Source organism: Brassica napus, chromosome C3 (genome assembly GCF_020379485.1).
Source record: "Brassica napus cultivar Da-Ae chromosome C3, Da-Ae, whole genome shotgun sequence".
In the NCBI taxonomy this organism is placed as follows: Eukaryota; Viridiplantae; Streptophyta; class Magnoliopsida; order Brassicales; family Brassicaceae; genus Brassica; species Brassica napus.
In genome coordinates this window covers 6,316,994-6,335,592 of record NC_063446.1, presented here as the reverse complement: position 1 = coordinate 6,335,592, position 18,599 = coordinate 6,316,994, and the positions used below count along the sequence as shown (strand labels likewise).

Genomic DNA, 18,599 nt, shown 5'->3' with positions numbered 1-18,599 from the left:
AGGGGGTAGATGGTCATTGACTCTTGACTAGAAAAGAGAAAGTAACTATAGTTAGCATAAAGTAATCATGGTTTAGTTACTGTCTTTCATGCTTTATCTATATATTAGAGGAGAGATTGGAAGAGGAGGTATGGAGGGATTGAGTGAGCAAATAGATGAGAGAGTGTTGTGCTGAGATGATCCTTGTGAGAGAGAGATCGTGATCAGAACCTTTGTAATCAGTCTTTCTCATTGAATAAGAACACTTTACCACTTTTATTCATAGTTTGAGATCCTACTAGTAACACATTTGCTCACGATAAAAACGTTATTGTTTTGCCTTGTCTATTACTCTGAATCAACAACCAACAAATATATCATCTGTTCTAATAGTTATTCCGGATACATCAACGGTTACAGTACAACTTTTATCACAAGTCATCCTCTGTATAAAGTAACATCGAAATTTAACTGAGACTTTTTTTATGCACGATCGTCAAGGAGCCCCAAAATTTTTCCTTTGATGCTACCCAAACAGAACTGCAAAACCAAAGACAAATGTGCAAAGATTTGAATAAGATTTAAAACCACAAGAAAAAAAAACTAATTATATTTAAGTTGCACTGTGAGTAGAGTTATGGATATGGTGCGCACGATCTCATTGGCAACAAAACTGACGGTTGTGATCTTTAGTAACACTTCACATTCTTTCTGGATCCTAACCTGCAGGAAGACATTGGAATATATAAGGTTTTCTTGAACAAAGATGGGAATATATACTGGTGATTACAAGAAACAGAGAAACGAAACACACTGATGCATCTGATGATGTGTAATTAGGCATGTCACCAGCCTGATACTCCATACCATCTGGCATCTCCTGTGTTGAGGAGAAGACGAGTAAAAGAAAGCACATAGAAACCAAAACGAAAAGAGGCAGTAGCCATGATATGTAAAGCAGCTTCTTACATGATTGAACACAAAAAGCTGAAGAGGGCCAGCTTCGGCGAAGAATCCGTTCTGTAACATTTGTTAGGAAACTTGCATAACTTGTGATTGCCACTAAAGACAATATAGAAACTGTATATTACCTGAACGACCCGTGTGACAACAGCTTCCAAAACCTCGCCTTCGAAAGGTCTGATAATTCTGATGAACAAGAAGAAGATGATGAAGCAAGAGAAGATGATGTTGAAGAAGAGTATTATGGTTTGCCTTTGCAATTGGGTTGCTCTTGTAAAGGTGATTTGGGTGTAGCTCACAGTAAGTGTGCTGAAACTTGGTTCAAGATTAAAGGAAACATGTAAGTATCCTCAATTATTCTAAAAAACTTCATTTATTTTTTCCTCTTTTATTTCTAGAAAATTCTACATATTCTTATGAATCTGTAGGAAAAAATAGTGAAGTGTGAAACTTAATGAGAAAACAAAATTATATGTTTTATGTCCTTTGATTTATTTTCTTGTCTGATTTGTAGAGATCTATATGATTGTTATCTACTGAAGCTGGAATCTACAGTTAGTATATTGAAATTATGTCTTATCTTCTTATTTTCCTACAAATTTGGACTGATGGTTTGTTGTCTCAATTAAATCCTGTTTCTGTGATTGGCTTTGTATTGAGAATCTTGCGGTCCCTTTTGCTTAGTTTGATTCTCTTACCAGTCACCACTATACCAATAGTTCTGTCTAGCGTCTTTGCATTGTTTTATGCAGTAGTAACAGGTTGGAGTTAGATCTTCTTGTGAATGTGGAAGTTGAAAAGTGTCTCTAAAGGCTATACTGATTAGCATTTCTCATATTGTTATGGTAATCTGAGCAGGACATGTGAGATATGCGGCGCAATGGCTATAAACGTTGCTGGCGAACAGTCAAACCAAGAGAGCAATGCCTCTGCCCATTCACAAACAACTGCAGGACAAATTCAGACAGAGACACGGGGAACCTGGCATGGTCGCCGTGTTATGAACTTCTTACTTGCCGTTATGATCTTTGCGTTCATTGTTTCTTGGCTTTTTCATTTCAAAGTCTTGAAGTGAAACAAATTTCATCTCAGTCTCTTTCTCCCGCAGGCAAGCACACGCTCACTCTTCTTTTCATGTTCTTGAGCTGTTTGTTTTGCTACATCAATCCCTCCTGTCGCTTGATTGTTCACACGTTTTGTAGCTGTAAATACTTGGTAGTAGCTTATTGTTGTCACTTGTGAGCCTTACATCTTGTATAATATTCATCTCTACTCCGGCTTGGTGAAACCTCTGCGCGACCAAGAAAGTTTATCTTGGCTCTTTAGTTTCCAGACACAAAACATCTTTGGCTTTGAAAGACAATAGCAGATAAGGATCTTGGACATAAATGAGCAAAATCCTTCTTTTATTGATTTAAATTACATTTGGATTTTGACTCATCTCTTCGAATTAGAACTCACAAATTTAGCATGAACTGAGCTCAAATACTTGATAAAACAAAAGACATTGAGGCATTTTCAGAATCCAATCAGAAAAACGAAGACGAGAAAGAAGAAACCTATACACTTGAAGTTTTCAGTTTCTTGGCTTCCAAGGAAGTTCCATCCGAATGCCGCTAATAAGATTATCCAAGTATTGCCTGTAAAAAAAGGAAGCAATTTAGTGGTCAATGTCCTGAAAGAAAGTAGTCTGAAACTCAATTGCCCACAAACACAAATCACTAAACAGAGTTTTTAATTAGACACAACAATGTTGGTCTAGGAAACAGAGTAAGAACATCTTGACAAAGGTATACAGGGTTCATAGTCTTTGAGTTACTTGGAACAGAAGCTAACGGTGCAGCTCTTAGGATAATGCATAAAATAGGTGAATTCTTCCTGCTCTGAGACTAGGTGCGGATATGAATTAAAACCTCAAGACTTCTTAAAAGCTTTGACATCATAAAGAATGGTGGTGCCATACATTAATTAATCCCTCTGTTTCGATTTAATTGTCGTTGTTGGAGGAAAAAAATTTCGTTTCAAAATAAGTGTCGTTTCAATGCAAAATTTATCAATAAGATTCACCATTTTATTTTTCAATTTGTTGAAAAATGTTTAGTTGTATAGGTAATTGTATTTTTGTTTAAGAAATATAAATTATATATTTTCTTAAACTGTGTGCATAAACTTATAACGACAATTAAAATGAAACGGAATGAGTAATATTCGACTGCAACACAAACAGTGAATTTTTTGGGGGGGGGGGGAGAGAGTGAAAAATTTTGTGGACAAACATTAAATAAAATAAAGTAAGTTGATCATTTTCTCCGGTGACAAGTTTTCCACGACAATTCCTCTCTTTTACTAAATCAACGTTCTCGGTCTCGGTCAATGTAGACAGAGTCAACGTTTTGCATACCTAAACTCCTCCACATATCTTGCTAGAGAGCTTCTTGGTCTCTCTCTACCACACACAAAATGACCTCTTCTTTTCTCCTTCCCACTGTTGCTGCTGCAGCAGCAGCAATTAGCTTCTTCACGCTTTTAAGAAAGTTCAGATTCCATAAAAAACTAGATTCTTCTTCTTTATCTCTTCCATCAACTCCAACTACTCTGTCTCACAATTGGACACACCATGTCTTTCCAAGCTTCCGTGGGGAGGATGTCCGCAGAGACTTTTTCAGTCACATTCAAAAGGAATTTCAAAGAAAAGGAATCACACCGTTCAATGATAATAAGATTTTTTTTTTTTTTTTTTTTTTTTTGGCATCAAACTAGCTTAAATATATAGAATCATACTGGTTCTTCATGGCGAGCTTCTAGAGCAGGCAAGAAGGGGACCAGGGAGTTTACAGCCGCAAAGCAGTACGCACGTGAACGTCCTCCTTTAGCCAAGGAGTCCGCACGGATATTACAAGAACGCGGTAAAAAGATTAATCCAACACTCTGAAACTTAGACAACAAGTATTTAATTTCATCCAACTCTGTTGATAGCGCAGGCCATACTTCATCTCTGTTCACTAGGTTCACCAGTTGTTGACAGTCTGAGGCGAAGGTGATATCATCAAGACTTCGAGCTCGAGCTTCTTTCATGGCCCAGATGATACCCTCCGCTTCGGCATGTATAGGTGACTGAACTCTGTGAGTACAACTCTGTCCTTGAAGGATCTCTTCCCCCGCCACTAAGATAACAAAACCCATTCCCATCCGTTCGTCACTCGCTGCCCACGAGCCATCTACTTGGCAAGTGTACCGACGATCCGTTCTAGTATATGACGGCGATAGGGATTGGTTTCTTTGTGCTGGGGGTTCTTCTTCTTCTGTAATCTCGTCTCCCAGCTGGGCGACCTTCCATGTTACAGCTTCTTGTTGCGCCATTTGAAGGGAATCAAGAGGGGATATATCTTTTGCATTGAAGCACTTCTCATTCCTTGCCTTCCACACATACCAAATCAGCCAGGGAAACATTGAGAAGCCATTCTCTCCTTCTGCTGTAGCCACCTGTTGCAAGAGATATTCAAAATTCGCATATAGGGAAGTACACGGGAAAAGCCCCGGAGGTGTTGGTATCGGCGAAAGAATCCAGCATTGAAAGGCAGGTGGGCATTCAAACAGTATATGATTTATACTCTCCATCTCAGCTCCACATCGTTGACAGGTAGTATCTGTCCCACAATGCCTTTCGACCAGCTTACTTGCCGAGGACACACAGCCTGAAAGGGCTTGCCAAAGAAAATGTTTGATCTTTCTTGCCGTTTTTAGTTTCCACACTAGTTTCTTCAAAGGTGTTATGCTTGGTTCGACTAACGGATTGAAGCTTTGGTATCTCCTCTGTTCGACTGCAACATCGTAACCTGATCTGACCGTGTAGTGTCCGGACTTCGTATGTTTCCAGCAGTACCCATCTGATCTCCCTGTTTTACTTATCTTAATTGCCATGATACGCGGTATGTCCTCAGCGTGAATCACCTCAGAGATGAAGCCCTCATCCCATTCATTTGTTTCGAAGTTTATCAGATGATGAACCCTTAGCTCTGGATCAACAACCGCATGTGCACTTTTCGCCGGCCTTGCTACTTCTCCGGGGATCCAAGCATCGTCCCACACTTTAGTTTCCGCCCCTGTCCCAATCGTTCTACATATATTATCTTCAAGAACCTGTTTTGCCGCCATCAAGCTTCTCCATCCATACGATGGAGATGAGGCCTTACCCGTTCGCAAAGGGTTCGAATGTCGATAATATCTTCCTTTGAGGACGCGTGCCAGGAGAGAATTCGGGAACACCAGCAGCCTCCACACCTGTTTCGCCAGCAAAGCCAGATTAAAATCTCTGAAATCTCTAAATCCCAGACCTCCTTTCTCCAGGGGAACACATATTTTATCCCAGGCGATCCAATGAATCCCACGGTTATTATCTCTTGTACTCCACCAAAATCTCGCCACTGCGGCGGAAAGCTTTTTACAAATTCCCTGAGGAACAAGATAACAGGACATAACAAAGGAGGGGATCGCTTGTGCCACTGATTTAATTTGTACCTCTTTCCCTCCTCGTGATAACAGTTTCCCGGACCAGTTGTTGATCCTTCCATTCATTCTTTCTTGGACAAAAGCAAACACTTGAGTCTTGGAGCCACAAATCTTTTCTGGCATTCCTAGATACATTCCCATGCCCCCTTCTTTCATAATCCCTAGAGATCTTTTCAGATCAAGTTTTGAGGACGTTACGACCTGAGAACCGAACAGAACTGAAGATTTGGATTTATTCAGTTGTTGTCCTGAGGCTTTACCGTAGACGTCAATTATTCGCATCAGTTCCTCGCATTGAGGTGCATCTGCTCGACAGAAGAACAGACTATCGTCCGCGAATAAGAGATGTGAGATCGGGGGGCATTCTCGTGCAATCTTAATGCCGGTTAAGGTAGCTGTAGCTTCAGCGTTCTTTATGTGTGAGATCAAAACTTCAGTACACAGGATAAACAGGAAGGGTGAGAGCGGGTCGCCTTGCCGTAGTCCTCGCGAGGGTACGATATTCCCTTTTGCTTCACCATTTATCAGTACTTGATACGAAACTGATGTTATACATTTCATGACTCTCGCGACCCATTGCTGCTCGAATCCAAGTTTTAGAAGTAAGGCCTCCATGAAACTCCATTCCACTCTATCATAAGCTTTACTCATATCTGTTTTCACAGCTATATATTTTCCTTTACAGCTGGGGTTCGTACGGAGGGCGTGGAACATCTCCTGCGCAACCAAGATATTATCTGTGATCAGCCTTTTCGCCACAAAAGCTGATTGGGTCTCGGAAATCAGTTCCGGAAGGATACGTTTCAATCTCGTAGATATGATTTTCGAGATGATCTTGTATCCTACATTGCACAGGCTGATCGGTCTAAACTCTGCCATGGTTGCCGGCCTATCTGTCTTCGGAATAAGACAGATGTTTGTCTGGTTTAGGCGTTCATCTAGTTCTCCTGTCTCGAAAAACGTCCGGACCATGCTGCATACGTCATGTCCGATTTTGTTCCAGAAGCGTTGATAGAAAAGACTCGTCATCCCATCTGGGCCTGGTGCTTTCTCCGGGTTTATAGCAAAAGTTGCTTCCCTTATCTCCTCATCATGAGGGATTCTTAAGAGTTGCTGATTCATATCATTGCTAACTGTCGCGGTAACATACCGGAGGGAATCTTCGATATTAGTCGGATTAGACGAAGAGAAGAGTTGATCGAAATATTCCGTCGCCACCCTTTCGATACCTTCCTCGGATTCAACCCACTGGCCCATCGAATCTTTTAGCCTTGTGATTCTGTTTCGAGCTCGGCGTTGTTTCGTCTTGGCATGGAAATATTTAGTATTCCTGTCTCCTGCTCGTAACCAGAGTGCGCGGCTTTTTTGTTTCCAGTAAAGCTCCTCATCTCTATAGGCAGCACATAACTTCCATTTAATTTCCAGTTCTTCCTCACTTGATATAGTGTCGTCTGCCTGCACCCTGTCCAGTTCCTTCTTGAGCTTTTCGATGAGCTTTGCGTTGTTTGTGACATTCCTCCTCTTCCACCGGGAGATGGCTGTTCGGCTCTCCTTGATCTTGTCACACAGGGTGGCGTCTCTGTCAAAGTTTGCAGCATCCCAGGCTCCCTGAACCGCTTGATTAAAACCAGCTTTTCCTATCCACCGTTTATCGAATTTAAAGCCCTTCTTGTGCCTGTTCTCTCTCGACTGAAATCTCGCAAGTATAGGTCTATGATCAGAACCCCAGCGCATCAAATACTCCACATACGTGTGGGAAAACAGTTGGTGCCAATCTTCATTTCCAACCGCACGGTCTAGGCGGCATTGAACTCTCCCTGCTCTCGTCCGACCTGCCCATGACAGGGAATTACCAACAAAAGGAAAATCAATCATACCACAACATGTCAACATATTTTTAAAGGGTAAAAAAGATGCATCCGATCTCTTTCGTCCTCCTTTCTTTTCACCATTGTTTGTGATCTCGTTGAAATCTCCCATGATCAGCCAAGCTCCTGATCTGTTCATACTCATCCTCATTAGGCGTTCCCAAACATTCTCACGGTATTCTATCACCGGATCTCCATACAAAAAGGTAATATACACTTTCTGTCCTTCTATCTTTGCCTCCACATCTATCATACGATTATTGGAAAAACCAATATCGACCTCAGCATCATTCATATAAAATAAAGCCAGTCCACCGCTCCTACCAACAGGATCTACGGTGAACAAATTATCATAACCAAATTCAAACTTAAAATCTTGCATAAAAGAGAAATTGTTTTTTGTTTCTGAAAGGAAAAGAAAATTAGGATGAAAACAGCGGTGCAACTCCCGTAGGTGTTGCTTTGTCAGGTAGGCTCCTGCCCCCTGACAATTCCAGGCGATTGCACTCATATCTGAGTACTGGGTGGTTTCTGGGACCCCACCGAACCTGATACAGCAGTAGATTTCCGGCCTTTAGCAGCCGAAGGATACACCTCAAAGCGAGGGATTGGCATCGGGTCTGAGACTTTCAACGAACTGAGCCGTCCATGTCTGACCAGTTTGCCTTTTGGTGAGGCACGTCCTCTGATAGCTAGTTTCTTTGACGCTGCAACACCTTTTTTGTCAGGGCTTCGAGCTCCCCGACGTTTGTTGATACTTATCGGTGGCATCATGTCCTTCTGAGCCTTCTTACTTATTTCCTGCTCTTTACTGGATTCAGGACGCAGTGTCTTTGTCATTAACTTCTCCTTTTCTTTCTCTTTTCCCACATCTCTCCCAGCTCTGGCTTCCTCATGTTGTGGTAGAATAGGCTGCACTCCAAGCTCCTGCGTCTCTGGTATCACTGTGTTCTCCTCCAATTCTTCGTCTAGCAGATCATCTTCATTCAACATGTCCTCATCCATCTCTAGATCCACACTAGCATACTGATCCGCCATCTGGTTAATCTCCTCCTCAGTTAGGAGATCAGTATCCTGTGCTGAAGATTGTTTTCCCATCAGTCCTATCTTTAGCCTCTCACTCATCGGGATCTGACTATCGCACTTCTCAGCCTGTTCAGGAGAACTAAGCGATGGGATCTTTTGAACATCTGCGCCGTTCTCTTGAGGTTGAGTAGACTGTATATTCTGGATTGTGTTCTCCTGAGTCACAGGGATCTCCTTTAGTACTGTCACACTGTCTGGTAAAGGATCATTTGTTTTAAGAGTCCCGCTCGCTTCCCCCCCAAAATTCCCATTACCTTCCTTGTCACCTGCGTTCCTTGCGATGGCTTTTCCTTTGATTCTTCGTCGTCTATCTTCTTCTGTTTCTGTTTCACGCTCCATCTCTTGCTGATTTGTTTGCTCATTGACATCACGGTGTTGTTCCTCCCGACTCCTTGTAGCGATACGGACTGGTTGCCATTCCAATCTTGGCTCATACCTTGAGTGTTGCCCAGTTCTTCGCCTGTAGGAATCACTTCTCTGTATATGGTGTGATTCCGAGATAGTTCTCTGAGAATCAGGCGATCGGTTTGAGCGTGATGGGGGATCAGGACGTCTCCATTCCCTAGATCTTTCTTGAACACGGTTCTGTTTCTGGGGGCTAGAGCCCTTTACTCTCCAACTGGAGGATGAAGCCGAGTCCCCGTATCGGCCTTGTTTGATGGGGGTCTCTGTGGTTCTCTTAGAATATCTAGAGTCTTCGCGTAAGTCCTTCTGGTACGGATGATATCTCTCCCGATCTCGGGGAACTTTTCCAGCAGAGTTATGATCAAGTCTATTCCAGACAGTTCTCGCAAGGCTTTCTCTTTTATCTGAGATTCTGAATCGCAGATCATCATGTACTGGGTTTTGTTTGTGCTCTGTTAAGTAGCTGTCACTTCTATGCCTGTGAGAGTCCAGAGGTTTCTTGTCTACATCATAGGTTCGATAAATCCTTGCTTGGGGATCATTCCTCGCGTGTGCTTCGAGACCTCTTATCGGAACAGAGAAAGCTTCTCTAGCAGCCAGCTCATCCTTCTCTTTTTGTTTAAGACGAGCAATTCTATTAGTTTCTCTCTGTTCCAGTGAGAGCTCAGGACAAGTACCTTCTTCATGTGAGATTCTCTTGCAAGTGTAGCAGTAACGATGAAGTTCCTCGTAATACAGGGTTACGTTAATCACGTCCCCATTAGCATACCCAGCCTTCCGTTTAAATTGCAGAGGTTCATCAACGTTTATCCGTACCCTGACCCTTCCATTATCGACATCAACAGAGTCCACCTCTCCAAGGGCCAACCCAATACTCCTAAAGGATTCATCTTTCTTGTAATGCGTCGGTACACCAGTGATCGTGACCCACAGGAGCATAGAGTTTGGGAAGTCTACCTCGATTGTTGGGGTCCAACGTTCCAGTGAGAAACTCCATTTATTGAAATGACAAGGGCGACGGAGAAGAACTTTTTGTAGATCCTCCTCTCTATCAAAGTCGAACTGGAACTTATTGTTCCCTAGGTTAACTCCCCGAACACGACCTTCAACGTCCCAAATCTTACGTTTTGGCATATGTTTTATCAATGCATCCACGCTTCTTCCATCTTGATGGAACATTCTTCCCACCAAAGAGAGTTTGTATTTTTCCACAAGGTCCGTAAAGTCAAACTCAGGAACTTTGATGATTTCCTCGTCGTCTCTCGAGCTTCGCCGGGTGTGACGTACTGTTCGGGTTTGTTGAGAGCTTTCCGCCCTAGAACGATCATACCTTTGACGGTACATCGTGTTCACTGAGATCTCGGTGAAACACCCTAATAAAGGGGAATGAGATTTCTCTGAAACGTGATATCTGTTTTGCCTTGAGGAACACGGAACCGGTAAAGGATTGCTAACGCTGTAAAACTAATGAAACACTGCAGGGGGCAGGAAAAGCACAGGAAGAGAGGAGTGTGGTGTAGTCTCCCTCTCTCCTGTAACCACTGGAGAACGTTAGATCCGGCGTCTTCGACGAAGTGAGCTCAGATCTGACGTCGCCTCAAAATCGCCAAAACCCTAGCGCCGCTCCCTCCAGGTAAGCCATTTTTAATGATAATAAGATTAAGAGAGGAGAATCCATTGGTCCCGAACTCATACGGGCTATTAGAGGATCTAAGATAGCAATCGTCTTGCTCTCGAGGAACTATGCTTCTTCGAAATGGTGTCTTGACGAGTTGGTGGAGATTATGAAGTGCAGGGAAGAGTTGAGTCAAACTGTAATGGCCATTTTCTATAAAGTAGATCCATCTGATGTTAAGAAGCTCACAGGAGAATTTGGAAAGGTTTTCAGAAAAACTTGTGCGGGTAAAACTAAGGAGGATATTGAGAGATGGAGACAAGCTTTGGCAAAAGTGGCCACGGTGGCTGGTTACCATTCAAGCAACTGGTTCATAATTTTCTTTTTCTTTTGCTTTTAGTCTGTCAATCTAAATACTAATAAAATTATTTTATAATTTAGGATTATTTACAAAAGTACCATAAATTTGATAATTATCGTTTGTGATATTTTGGGGAATTTAGGATTTTGGTTGGTATTAGTATTAGGTATTAGCAAACAAAACATTTTTCTTAACGAGAACAAAACATTAAATGTTGTTATTTTGAGATATTTATATATGTATGTAGATTTGACACAACAACTACTAATTCGAATGTGTTAACCGATGTATTCATCTTTAATTTCCTTTTGTTAGGGATAATGAAGCAGCCATGATCGAAAAAATTGCCACTGATGTTTCAAACGAGCTGATCAATTCCACGGTATCAAGTGATTTTGATAGTTTAGTTGGGATGAGAACTCATATAGAAAATGTGGAACCACTTTTACACCTAGCATCTGATGAAGTGAAGATGATAGGGATTTGGGGTCCGTCTGGAATTGGTAAGAGCACCATCGCCAGAGTTTTATTCAGCAAATACTCTCATCAGTTCCAACTTAGTGTTTTCATGGAGAACATCAGAGTGCGATATCCAAGACCTTGCTACGACGAGTACAGTGCGAAACTGCAGTTACAGAAAGAGTTCTTGTCTCAAATAATCAACCAGGAGGATATCAAGCTTCATCATTTGGGTGTTGCACAAGACAGGTTAAAAGACAAGAGAGTGCTAGTCGTTCTTGATGATGTGGATCAGTTGGTGCAATTGGATGCAATGGCCAAAGAAACTACGTGGTTCGGTCCTGGAAGTCGGATTATCATCACCACGCAAGATAAAAAGATTTTGAATGCACACAAGATTAACCAGATTTACCATGTGGATTTTCCACAAAATGATGAGGCTCTTCAAATCTTTTGTATGTATGCTTTTGGTCAAAAGGCCCCAAATGATAGCTTCGAGCAGCTTGCTTGGGAAGTTATAGAACTTTCCGGTAAACTCCCACTGGGACTAAGGGTTATGGGATCTTACTTCAAAGGAATGTCCAAGGAGGAATGGACTAAGGCACTACCAAGGTTAAAGATTAGCCTTGACGGAGATATTGAAAGCATTTTAAAGTTTAGTTATGATGCCTTATGCTATGAAGATAAAAATCTATTTCTTTATATAGCCTGCTTTTTCAACAATGAATGGGTTGAGAAAGTGGAAGAGCATCTTGCCGAGAGTTTCTTTGATGTAAGACAAGGTCTTCAAGTCTTAGCTGAGAAATCTCTTATATCAGTCAGCTCGGGATATATAAGGATGCATAATTTGCTAGCACATTTGGGTAGAGAAATCGTCCGTACACAATCTATTCATGACCCTGGACAGCGTCAATTTTTAGTTGATACAAGAGATATATTCCAAGTACTGAACAATGATACACCAGTAAGTTTTCACTTTGGTCGCCCTTTACAAAATTTGATAAAACTAATCATCTTTACTTATATGCGTCTTTGGATTCTTTTACAGGGTAGTAGAAGTGTTGTCGGCATAGATTTCAAGTACTCGGAGATCACAGATGAGTTATATAGAAGTGACAAAGCCTTTGAAAGCATGCCTAGTCTTCAGTTCTTAAGACTTGATGGTAACTATATTGAACCCATATCGTACTTGTCACAAAGTGTGAACTATCTACCTAGAAAAGTTAGACTACTGCATTGGGAACATTTTCCTATGAAGTGTCTGCCTTCTAATTTTAGCCCACAGTTCCTCGTTGAACTAAACATGCCTGACAGCGAGCTTGAGAAATTGTGGGAAGGAACTCACGTAAGTAATTTTCTTATCATCATTTCTTTTGCATACTTTATTTGTATACATCAATTTAGTTACTATGATAAATGTTTTTTGTTTGTACAATATACTTTATTTATGATTTTACCATACTGTTTTCTTTGATGAGTTCACTAATAAGTCTTCTTGTGTGTTGTCTTTTTTTTTTGTATAGACGATTAGAAACCTCAAATGGATGGATTTGAGTTTTTCCATAAATTTGAAAGAGCTTCCTGATCTCTCAACTGCCACTAGTCTAAAGAAGCTGAAGATTCCTGGTTGTTCAAATCTGCTTGAACTCCCTTCTTCTATTGGGAATGCTACTAATCTTGAGGGACTGGATCTCAATGGGTGTTCAGATCTTGTTGAGCTCCCATCCTCTATTGGTAATGCTATAAACCTCAAGGATTTGGATCTTACGAGTTGTACAACTCTTTTGAACCTGCCTTCTTCTATGGGATGTGTCACTGCTCTGGAGAAATTAAACCTCAATGGATGCAAGCACCTAGTTGAGCTCCCTTCCTCTATTGGTAATGCAACTAATCTCAGAAAATTGGATCTTGAGAATTGCTCAAGTTTGGTGGAGCTTCCTTTTTCCATTAGAGATGCCGTGAATCTCAAGCATTTTATTTTTAGTGGTTGCTCAAGTCTTGTGGAGCTCCCTGCTTTTTGTGGTAATGCTACTGATATCAAAGAATTTAATCTGAGAGGTTGCTCAAGTTTAGTGAAGCTCCCTTCTTCTATTGGGAATATCACTAGTCTCAAGAATTTGGATCTGAGTGAGTGTTTTAGTCTTGTGGAGCTGCCTTCTTCTATTGGGAATATCACTGATCTCAAGAACTTGTATCTTTCTGAGTGCTCAAGTCTCTTGGAGCTCCCTTCCTCTATAGGATATATCACTAACCTTGAGAATTTGTATCTTGACGACTGCTCAAGTCTAATGAAGCTCCCTTCCTCTATCGGGAATATCACTAATCTTGAGAGTTTGGATCTCAATGAATGTTCAAGTCTTATTGAGCTACCTTTGTCTATTGGGAATATCACAAGTCTCAAGAAACTGTATCTTAGTAAATGCTCAAGTCTGGTTGGGTTACCTTCCTCTATTGGAAATCTTCACAATTTGTTGACGTTGCGGTTGCAAGGTTGCTCAAAGCTTGAGGCTCTTCCTATCAACATCAACATGAAGTCTCTCAACGAACTTGATCTTACTGATTGCTCACTGTTGAAGTTCTTTCCTGAGATTTCTACGAATATTAAGTATCTAAGGCTCAGTGGAACTGCGATAGAACAAGTGCCTTCATTAATCAAGTCATGGTATCGTCTGGATGACTTGCATATGACATACAGTGAAAGCCTTGGGGAATCCCCACATGTTTTTGACTGCATCACAGAGTTGCACTTAAGCGATACAAGAATACAAGAAATTTCTGTATGGATCAAGGAAATGTCACGTCTACATAAACTTGTGATCAAGGGTTGCACAAAGCTAGTCTCTCTCCCACAGCTTCCAGACTCCATAGCCTTTCTTGATGCAGAGAACTGTGAGTCTCTTGAGAGACTAGATTACTCTTTTCACAATACAAAGTTCATTGATCTAAACTTTGTTAAATGCTTCAAACTGAATCAAGAAGCAAGAGACCTTATCGTCAGGACACCAACTTGTAGATTTGCGCTCTTACCAGGACAAAAAGTGCCTCCAAAATTCACCTACCGAGCCACTGGGAGTTCCCTTTCAGTGAAACTGAATGGAATTGATACGCACTTCCCTACGTCCTTGAGATTCAAGGCTTGCGTCTTGTTGGTTAACAAGGATAACGTTGAGGCTGGTCAGTGGAACGTGATGGAAGTGTTTGTTCGCATCAAGGACGAAAAGAATGGTGTCGGTGTTATGTGTAGACCAAAAAACTACCACCTTCTACCTGCACTTTTACGGTACATGTTCACTCCACGTTTAAATGAGCATTTATACATATTCGAATTTGATAATAAGGTGAGTTCCAGTGAATTATTGTTTGAGTTTGAAGTCCACAATGACAAATGGGAGATTGGTGAATGTGGGCTACTTGCTCCAACGGTTTGGGTGCCTCGTTATGATGGAAGCTGAAAAAACAATACATTTTTGCTGTAAAGATTTTTACAACCCATATTATTTCTAGAGCATAAATCCTTTCCAATCATGTTGTGTTTTGTAAATATTTTTTAAAACTATTTTTCTTTCATATTTGGCGGTAGAAAGTGTAGATTCTAAAATCTACACTAGGGGGGGGGGGTTATTGGTAGATAGAGTCTAGGTGAATTATAAAATTTTGAAAATCCATCATTATTGGTTGATGGATTTTTAAACTCTTAGTAAACTCCATTGTTATTGGTTTAAAGATTTTTAAAATCCATTCAAAATCTTTTGTTATTCAAAAAGTTTACTTATGATTGATTTTTTAATTCTATCAAACTATATTGTTATTGGGATATAAATTCTTTATTTTTTTACTCATGAGACTCAACTTTCAAAATCTGATGTATACCCATAAGAGTTTTAAAATCCATATAATAGAAATCACACTTTTGATTCTGTAGCGTCACACAAACAAGTAATAATTTCAACATTTGCCCATTTATTTCAAAACTGTAACAACAAGAAAATCATATACAAAGAAAAAAAGCAGCGATGATGTTCTTACACCATAACAAGAAGCATCAATGCTTGAGTGTCATCATCTTGGCAGAATAGCGTAAGCAATAGTGGTGGAAAGCTGTCTTTCATGGCTGATGATCCTTCTTTCTACCAACTCATTCTTCGAGGCGCAGCTCCTATTGTTGCCATGGACAGAAAACTACCCAACACTCATTTATCATTTCCGAAACATTCATCATCTCCTTGTGTCTTTTCGTAGTGGAAATTGGATCATGTGGGTGAAGGAAGGACTGAGGTGGCTCAACTCATCGCTTCTAGTGTTACTAAGGAACATCGATTCCAATCGTACGTAGCAACATGAGGTCCAAGATGGCTACAATAGATTATCCTCAAGAGTTGATCTCGATCGATCTTGTGACTTGATTCGGCCACGAAGATTTCTCAGGGACTTGTTGTACATCATCTCTGATCCGTATATCATCTCTTACTATCGTCTCTACTTACAGAGAGCTTTTAAAAAATTGAAAAGTTTTCTAAAAGAACTTTTACATATTTCCTTAAAAGAATTTATAAAAAAAAACAAAATGTATGCAAATCTATGAAGATCAATCACAATCAATGGAAATCTATGTAAACTATTTGTTAAGTTTACTTAACTTTTAAAAGTCCATCAACTTTTAAAATCACTAAATTCCATACAAATTCTTGTTTGAATAAGCTCCCCTAAGTATTTGATAGTGATCGGGAGTTTAATCTAGGGAAGATAAATGATGTAGGCAACGATATCTTTAGAACACAACCATGTAATCAGTTTCCAGTAGGTAAAAATGGACTTTATTGATGAATAAGGTCGAATACCATGAGTTGAACTAAATCGAATGTTACAAATGAGATCGATAAAGAAATGATCTAAAATAGGAATGAAAACAAGGCCGATGTATGTGTGTAACTCTCTCTAGGGTTTTCAACGCCTCATGCTTCATGTTCGTTCCTCTCTTTATAGTGAGTCAACTTCGTCATCTTCGTAACTGCTCCGCGATCTTCGTCTCTTGTTCCGCGATCTTCGGGACCTCGAGGACTTCGGCCTTGCTCCGGGCGATATCCGAAGTATGGTTCGCTCGTCTCGAGCTCGCATGCTTGCTTTGGGCCTTAATTCCTCACTGCTCATATCTTTGATCGCGGCCCATTAATGAATTGACCGAAATTGGGTCCAACAGAAGCACTAAACCTAGAACACTTATTTTCAACTTTAGAGAATTTATATGTAAATCACTAAATCTTTTCAAATCTACATCCAAAATCTTACAGTAAAATTATCTACAACCACTTAAAAAAATCTGGAATTTTAATTTTACAAAACAAAAAAAAAAACTACATCCAATCAACCCTCAGAAGAAATCACTAGATTAAATGAGAAAGATTCTTCTTTTGTTGATTCAAATCACATTTGAATTTCGAATCATCTCTTCAAAGCTAGCTAGAACTCACAAATTTAGCATGAGCTAAGCTCAAATGCTTGATGAAAACAATTACCATTCACCTACGATAAAAACGTTTTCAGTAATTAATATTTCTTTATATTATTGTTTTGCCTTGTCCATTACTATGAATCAACCAACAAATATATCATCTGTTCTAATAGTTATACCGGATACATCAACGCTTACAATACAACATTTATCACAAGTCATCCTCTGTTAAATGTAACATCGAAGTCTGACTGAGACTTTTCTTATGCAACGGCTCCAGGATCGGTTATGAGCCCCAAAAATCTTTCTTTGATGCTACCCACACAGGACTGCAAAACAAAAGACAAATGTGCGAAAATTTTGAATAAGATTTAAACCCACAAAAAAAACTAGTTATTTAAGTTGCACTGTGAGTATAGTTATGGATATGGTGCGCACGATCTCAGTGGCATCGATACTAAAGCCAAAGATCTTTAGTCTCACTTCACAGTCTTTCTGGATCCTAACCTGCAGGAAGACATTGGAATATATAAGGTTTCTTGAACTTTAGATGGAATGTATACCGGGTGAAAACAAGAAACACACTGATCCATCTGATTTTGTGTAATTAGGCATGTCACCAGTCTGATACTCCATATCATCTGGTATGCACTGTGTTGATTGAAAAAAGGAGAAGACGAGTAAATATTTATATATAGGAGAAAAGCACATAGAAACCAAAACGAAAAGAGACAGTAGCTCTAAACCATGATGTTTAGCTTACATGATTGGACACAAAAATCTTAAGAGGGCCAGCTTCGGCAAAATAATCCGTGCTGTAACAACATTTGTTAGGAAACTTGCATAACTTGTGATTGCCACTAAAGACAATAACAGAGAAACTGTATATATACCTGAACGACCCGTGTGACAACAGCTTCCAAAACCTCGCCTTCGAAAGGTCTGAAAACAACGCATCGGTACTTAACAGGGAAGGTGACGAAAGGAGTCCCGTCTCGGATCAATCCTTTTCCTATGCTTTCTATTCCAGTTACCGCTGATACAAACCCATGTCGGCCACTGTCAAATCAATAGGAGGACATTGTAATTGAATGAATATGCATATCTTAAAAATTCAAAGGCCTCAAAGGAACTTTAAAGTAGTTTAAACAAAATCTTTACTGGAATTGAACAAGAGAGAGGTTCGGGTTTCGAGAAAACGAAGCCTAGCCCTAGAAAAGTGTTGGAAGGAAACCTGATAGTGCCCTCGACATCTTTTATGAGCTTAGAGACGAGGTTTTCACGAAGGTTTTGACCAAAGAATCGTGGATGTAATTGCATGTTGCGCTCCAAAACTATGTGGAAGAACACTCTGGTCTTAATATTTTTGATTGTGTTGTGTATTGTTTAGTGAAAAATACTCTCAAATCACATTAATTTTTTTTTTATCACAAAATAGGTATTAAGGGTCAAATAACTAAAATATATTCCATTAAATAGGTAAACAAAAACTATACTCATGACTCTATAGATTTATAAAATAAATAAATATTTAACCATATATTTTAGAAAAAGTTTTTTTTTAAATTTTTTTCAGAGATTTTTTTTTTAGAAAACCATTCTTTTTAAAAATAAAGTTTAGGAAAATCTTCTTCAATATGTACGATATCTCTCTGAATTTGAATTTAGAAAGAGATTTTAAATATATATAAATGATATCTTTCCGAATTTAAGGTTATAAAAAAATTTCGTAATAAGCATAATATCTTCATAAAATTTAGAAAAACTTTATAAATATGTATTTAGGAAGATTTTCATGGATATATATTGATGAATATTTTACTGAATACGAATTATATGTATATTTAATAAATTATCCTTAAATATGTATAACTTCTTATCAAAGTTTTCGGAAAAACTTTATGA

At 39.7% G+C, this 18,599-nt stretch overlaps 3 protein-coding genes across 3 annotated transcripts; 2 read left to right on the top strand and 1 right to left on the bottom strand.

The window, feature by feature from the left end:
- Positions 1-462: 462 nt before the first annotated feature.
- On the bottom strand, positions 463-18,194 carry LOC106386472 (DNA-directed RNA polymerase II subunit 7-like). Its single transcript, XM_048749344.1, has 7 exons — positions 18,186-18,194; positions 17,929-18,050; positions 17,588-17,753; positions 949-999; positions 794-859; positions 634-702; positions 463-519 (listed from the first exon to the last, which is right to left on the bottom strand). Exons 1-7 carry the CDS (start codon positions 18,192-18,194, stop codon positions 463-465), a joined length of 540 nt encoding a protein of 179 aa, XP_048605301.1.
- BNAC03G12230D lies at positions 1,083-2,283 on the top strand (the record flags this gene model as incomplete). Its single annotated transcript, XM_048751230.1, has 2 exons — positions 1,083-1,282; positions 1,801-2,283. Coding segments are annotated over 2 exons (417 nt in total), but the record flags the coding sequence as incomplete, so codon positions are not given.
- LOC106387130 (disease resistance protein TAO1-like) lies at positions 3,188-14,812 on the top strand. The gene is made up of 6 exons (XM_048752220.1): positions 3,188-3,848; positions 3,924-4,052; positions 10,292-10,794; positions 11,102-12,209; positions 12,294-12,590; positions 12,769-14,812. The coding sequence occupies exons 3-6, from the start codon at positions 10,595-10,597 to the stop codon at positions 14,695-14,697; spliced, it is 3,534 nt and encodes a 1,177-aa protein (XP_048608177.1). The 5' UTR covers positions 3,188-3,848; positions 3,924-4,052; positions 10,292-10,594; the 3' UTR covers positions 14,698-14,812.
- Positions 18,195-18,599: the final 405 nt, after the last annotated feature.

Coding starts and splice junctions, on each gene's coding strand:
- LOC106387130 (XM_048752220.1), top strand. CDS start 10,595: ATGAAGTGCAGGGAAGAGTTGAGTCAAACTGTAATGGCCATTTTCTAT. Junction 10,795..11,101: donor GGTTACCATTCAAGCAACTG/GTTCATAATTTT, acceptor TCCTTTTGTTAG/GGATAATGAAGCAGCCATGA. Junction 12,591..12,768: donor AATTGTGGGAAGGAACTCAC/GTAAGTAATTTT, acceptor TTTTTTGTATAG/ACGATTAGAAACCTCAAATG.
- LOC106386472 (XM_048749344.1), bottom strand. Junction 1,000..17,587: donor TTGTCACACGGGTCGTTCAG/GTATATATACAG, acceptor CAAATGTTACAG/AACGGATTCTTCGCCGAAGC. Junction 520..633: donor GTTTTGTTGCCAATGAGATC/GTGCGCACCATA, acceptor TTGGTTTTGCAG/TTCTGTTTGGGTAGCATCAA.